At 39.2% G+C, this 5636-nt stretch overlaps 1 protein-coding gene across 1 annotated transcript; it reads right to left on the reverse strand.

The window, feature by feature from the left end:
• Nucleotides 1–3715: 3715 nt before the first annotated feature.
• On the reverse strand, nt 3716–4666 carry LOC114635897 (olfactory receptor 63). Its single transcript, XM_028784266.1, has one exon. The coding sequence runs from the start codon at nt 4664–4666 to the stop codon at nt 3716–3718; it is 951 nt and encodes a 316-aa protein (XP_028640099.1).
• Between the last annotated feature and the right edge of the window lie 970 nt (nt 4667–5636).

Raw genomic sequence — 5636 nt, forward strand, 5'->3', positions numbered from 1 at the left:
ATCTATCTATCTATCTATCTATCTATCTATCTATCTATCTATCTATCATCTATCTCTATATACCTGTTAATAGCTATTATGCTCTTGTTTTCCCTTTCTGTATATCTGCCTCCTCTTTTTTCTTCCTTTATCCCCCTTTTCTCCTCTCCTCTTTCCTTTTGTTTGGAATACCTCTTCCTCCCATGTTTCTTCTAATCATTCTTTGCTTGTTCTTCTTTTAGATCTCAACTTAGATTTTCATCTTTGAAGAAAATCTCATCAAGGACGTAGAGAGATGACTCCGAGGATAAGAGCATGGCTGTGTAATTATGAGGACCTGAGTTCAAATGCCCTGCACCCACATAAAATATAGACATAGTTGTACATATATATAGCCCCAGAATCATAGGGAGCAGAGATATGAAGACTGAGGGGAACATAATCACCACAGGCATAATACCAGGCTCAGTTATACATTTGAACCAGGGTGTTTAACTAAACATGGTTCATTAAATACAGAATTAGATAGTATACCAAAAGCCCTTCTCTAGTTCATTTACACAAACACATCTACAAAACACACACACACACACACACACACACACGTATATGCACATTCACTTACTCAGGCAGATACACAGAAAGAAAGAAGATGAAAGCTCCTATCAGCATTTCCTTACCCCATTCCATTGATACTGGGTATCCAGATTGGCCTAGGCTTCTCCCCACGTAAGCATTTTTAGAAAATTGAGTCAAATGTCTATATATATACTCTGGTGACAACATTATGGAATTTCTTTATGATTCATTTTAATTTCTTATTTACGTGTGTGTGTGTTTGTTTGCTAGTGAGTCTCTGTGAGTATATAACACATGTGTGAGGGTGTACAAGGAAGTTAGCAGATGACATCAGATACTCTAGAGCTAGAGTAACAAGTAGTTTTGAGATCAGTGTGAGTGCTGGAATCTAACCTGGGTCCTCTGCAAGAACAGCAAATGTTCTTAACCATTGAACAATCTCTCTAGCGTCTTAGCAAGTTCTTGACAATATACAAGTTTTATGGGTAGCTGGGGAAGAAACTGCCCATTGGATGTTTTGTGATTTCTCTTTTATACAATTTTTCTCATGAATCTTATTTGCTACATTGTAACTGTCCATTTTTATGGAGCACAGTGTGATGTTTATAATTTTTTTATTTTTTCTTACTTTTTTGTGTATGTTTGTGTGAGCATGTGTCTATAGAACCTTTAAGGATTAGGGATTCTTTGTTTTCACCTTGTGTATTATCAGGGACAGAACTCAGGATATTTGGTTTGGTGGCAAGCACTTTCATCTCCTTAGGCAGCTTACCAGCCCTAATGTGGTATTTTAAAACATACAGTCTTTGGGTAGTGTTAAAATCAAGGTTTTTCTTTTTCTTTTCTTTTTTGTATCTTTTTCTTTTCTTTTTCAAGAAAGTATCTCATTATGTAATCTGTTAGAAATTGGTTCTAATGCTTTGTCTTAATCCCCAAATTGGGAATCTGCTGTCCAAATGCTGAGGGTTCCTGCTCCTAGCTGGCTTTGATTGTTAATAAAGAATTGCCCTACAGCCAGTGGCTGGGCAGGTAGATGTAGGCGGGACTTCTAGGTTGGGGTGGAAGGGGAGAAAGGAGAGGGAGAATCGCCATTGAGAGTTGAAGAAGAAAAATCATCCAAAATGTAGGTGGATAGGGAAAGCGGCCCTATGGGGGAAGCTGCCAAGAAGGTATCAGGGCAGCAAAAATAAAATACAGGCTTTTGAAGGTGTTAAGCCAATAGTACCAGAGGGAAATGCATACTAGCCATGGGAAGTCTTAAAGGTGAGCTGTCAAGGCATATAAAAATTAGCAAGTGTTTGTGTGTGTGTGTGCATTTTTGTTTGTTTGTTTTTCGAGACAGGGTTTCTCTGTGTAGTCCTGCCTGTCCTGGAACTCACTCTGTAGACCAGGCTGGCCTCGAACTCAGAAATCCACCTGCCTCTGCCTCCCAAGTGCTGGGATTAAAGGTGTGCACCACCACTGCCCGGCTGTAGTGTGTGTGTATTTTATTTGAGAATCCAGAGAGCTCCTGGACAGGTGCAGACCTACCAGGAACCAAAGAAGTTAACTAATTCACCACTACAGTAATCCAGACAATGGATTTAAATGCAGTCTTCTGCCTCAGCCTCCTGTATGTGAATTTGACTGATAAATCTGAAAAAATTACAATATTTGATCTTGTCAAACATATAACCTTTCTAAGGCTCATATTTTGTGAATATTTCCTGGAAAATGTCAATGGCATAACACAGCCATTGCAGCAACACTGGGCCTGCCCAAGGCTGGCTTGGTGAACAGTCTTTTATGAATTGGGGAGGAGATCATAGGACCCTATTCCTTCCTGATGAATTATTAGAGACTGAATGATTCTTGGAGAGGAGGAATCATTTTTTATTTTCAGTTGTGTAGTCACTAGTTACCCACCAAGCTCCAGTTAATATTTCCAAACCTGTGATAACACAGATAGATGACTTCAATTAAACCCAGTGGGTTATAAAACAAAGACATAAATGTGGGAAAAGAATTTCTAGAGAGGAGGTGGAATTTACATAGGTTTGAGTTATGAGTAATTAAAACACATTTATATTGTTATGAAAAGGTTAAAGAACAAATTAAACTAATACAATTAATTAACTATTAATTAATTAAGAGAACTGGCCTGGTGATTAAGAGAAGCACGTAAAAGTGCCTGCTGAACAAGCTTGACAATTTTAATTAGTTCCCTGGGTCTCACGCGAAAGTGGAAGGAGAAGCTGGCTCTATCTAGTTATTATCTGACTTTCACAAGGATGCTATGGTGTATAGATCCCTCCACACATCATGCACATACACAAATAAATTCTAACAAATAAAAGAAACTAAAGTCAGACTATTTACCCATTGTTTCAAGTGAAGACACAACTAAAGGCACTAAGTATAAACCAAGAAGGTACCTTTCTCTGCACATTACCTGCTGTCTCCACAGCCCTGCGTTTCCTGACCTCCTGAACTGTAAAGATGAAAGGCTGCTTACAAGCCACCTACTTGATTATACTTCTATTATGAGAGCTTGGAAGAACGGATAAGAGCTTTAAACACTGTTTTGTTTTGATTTGTTTTTTTTACTGTTTCTATATTAGCAGCGAAGTTATATTTGCATTTATTCATTTAATCTGAATCATGTACATGACCAAATGTATGTATGCCATAGTTCCTTGTCTTCATAAATTTATACATCACAGGTTTAAGAATCAGACACGTTTCCCAACAAGAACTGCTTATTATCAGCTTTTGTCAATTTGTTTATCTGAAGCATAATATAAAATATATATCTTTACTTATAATTGAAGAGTTAAGAACTTAGGACCAATGAACGGGGCAGCTGATGCAGAGGGGTAAATATATTGCACTTTGAGAATATCTGCTAAAAATTAAGGAACTAACTAGAAGTGCGCAATATAGCCCAAAGTAAAAATTTTAAGTGGTCATAAAATGTAACAAATACCATGCATGCATGACATGATTCCAGATGATGATAGTTGGAGGAATATGATCACACAAGATCACAAATAGGAGAGCACAGCTTCCCAACACTAAGGAAGAAGTATGGAAAAAATCACTAGCATGGATCAAACAGACTTACATGAGTGGGTCACTTCAAGATTTCTATCTCAATTCAGAACAAGAGAATTGACATTTAGATACTTTGTTGACAGAAATTCCTGTGGAAACTTTTGTTTATAGCATTCTTCAGCTCCTTATTCCTGAGGCTGAAAATAATTGGACTAAGAAAGGGGGTGAAGACTGTATAGGTAGTAGACATGAGGGTATCAGTGTATAGTGAGTAGAGTCCCCTGGACTTGAGGTAAATTATGGAGGCAAAGCCATAGTGCACAATCACCACAGTGAGATGGGATGCACATGTGGAGAATGTCTTGTGCCGGCCCTCAGTAGACGGGATTCTCAAGACGGCAGTCACAATAAATATATAGGAAAGGACAATGAAGACTAGGCATCCTATGAGGGGTGTGACGCACACTAAGATCACAGCAATAGTGAAAAAGGCTGTCCTTTCTCCACAGGCTAACTTTAAGAGGGAAAACACATGACAGAGAAAATGATGGATCACATTAGATTCACAGAAGTTAAGGTGGAAAATTATTATTGTCAATGTCAACCCAATAAGTGAGCCACCAGCCCAAGACCAGGCAACAAGACGAGCACAGCCTTGGAGGCTCATAAGCACATGGTAATGCAGAGGGCGGCAGATGGCCACATAGCGGTCATAACCCATGATGACAAGCAGGAAAGAATGAGTGTAGCCGAATGTGAAGGAGAAAAACAATTGGTTAGCACAAGCTATAAATGTGATGGATCGATGGGTGGACAGTAGGTCAGACAGCATACGGGGTGTGATGACAACAGTGAACAGAATTTCAGAGATGGAGAGGGCACAGAGGAAGAGGTACATGGGTGTGTGGAGTCTGTGTTCTGTCCAGATAGCAGCCATGATGAACATGTTCCCCAGGAGTGTGAACAAATACATCAGCAAGTACAGCAGGAAGAGAGCCGGGAGCGTCTGCTGTGGGAAGGCTGAGAAGCCAAAGAGGATAAATTCTGATACAGTGCTGTAGTTCTGACCAGGCATGGCTTTGGAGGCTGATGAGATCAGAAATACATGGGTGAAAACATAGCTCTGGAACAGAGCAATAGCAATTTTAAAAACTTTGTGTTTGAAAAATTTAGTGGACATTTCTCATTCTCCCTAAAATTGTGACTCCAGTGAGCTTACAAATGAGTCCTAGCAATATTTGAAAAATCAGTCGCTTAGCTTTATTCAAAAGTATAGAAAAGATAAGAACACTTCCTAGATCATTTCATCATTTTAATTCAACCTTTGAAATCCATGTAAGAATGCTCACGGACGGCCAGTTGTGGTGGCACATTCCGTGAATCCCAACACGTGGGAGACAGAGGCAAGTGGACCTCTGAATTAGAGGACACCTCAGTCTATAAAGTGAGTTCCAGAACAGCCAGGGCTACACAGGGGAACCCTGTCTCAAAAAACCAAACCAAACCAAACCAAACCAAACCAAACCAAACCAAACCAAACCAAACCAAACCAAACCAAACCAACCAACCAACCTACCAACCAACCAACCAATCAACCAACCAACCAATCAACCAACCAACAAAAAAGAATATTCATGGGTTGGAGCTGGAGAGATGCACTAGTGGTTAAGACCACATACTGCTTTTGCAGAGGACTGGAATTTAATTCTCAGCACTTACATTGGGCAGCTCACAACTGCATGCAACTCCAGGGGTCTGATACCCTCTCTAGACATGGTGGGTACCTGCATTCATACACACACACACACACACACACACACACACACACACACTCTTCTGTCTTTTTATTCTGTCTGTAGAAATATATCGATTAACTGAAAAATGACCTCCTATTGTGTCATTAGAAAGAACTCATGAAGATAATGATATGGTTTAAAAATATCCAGTAGATACTCATGATATTTTAAAACATCTTCTATACCATATACATTAGCTTACCAAAACACTGTGATATATACCAAGAAGAAAATTTTGTGTTAATAAAG

Source organism: Grammomys surdaster, unplaced genomic scaffold, assembly GCF_004785775.1.
Source record: "Grammomys surdaster isolate TR1022 unplaced genomic scaffold, NIH_TR_1.0 119488, whole genome shotgun sequence".
NCBI lineage: Eukaryota > Metazoa > Chordata > Mammalia > Rodentia > Muridae > Grammomys > Grammomys surdaster.

What these genes read in the sequence shown, in the direction of transcription:
- LOC114635897 (XM_028784266.1), bottom strand. Translation starts at nt 4,666, where the DNA reads ATGCCTGGTCAGAACTACAGCACTGTATCAGAATTTATCCTCTTTGGC.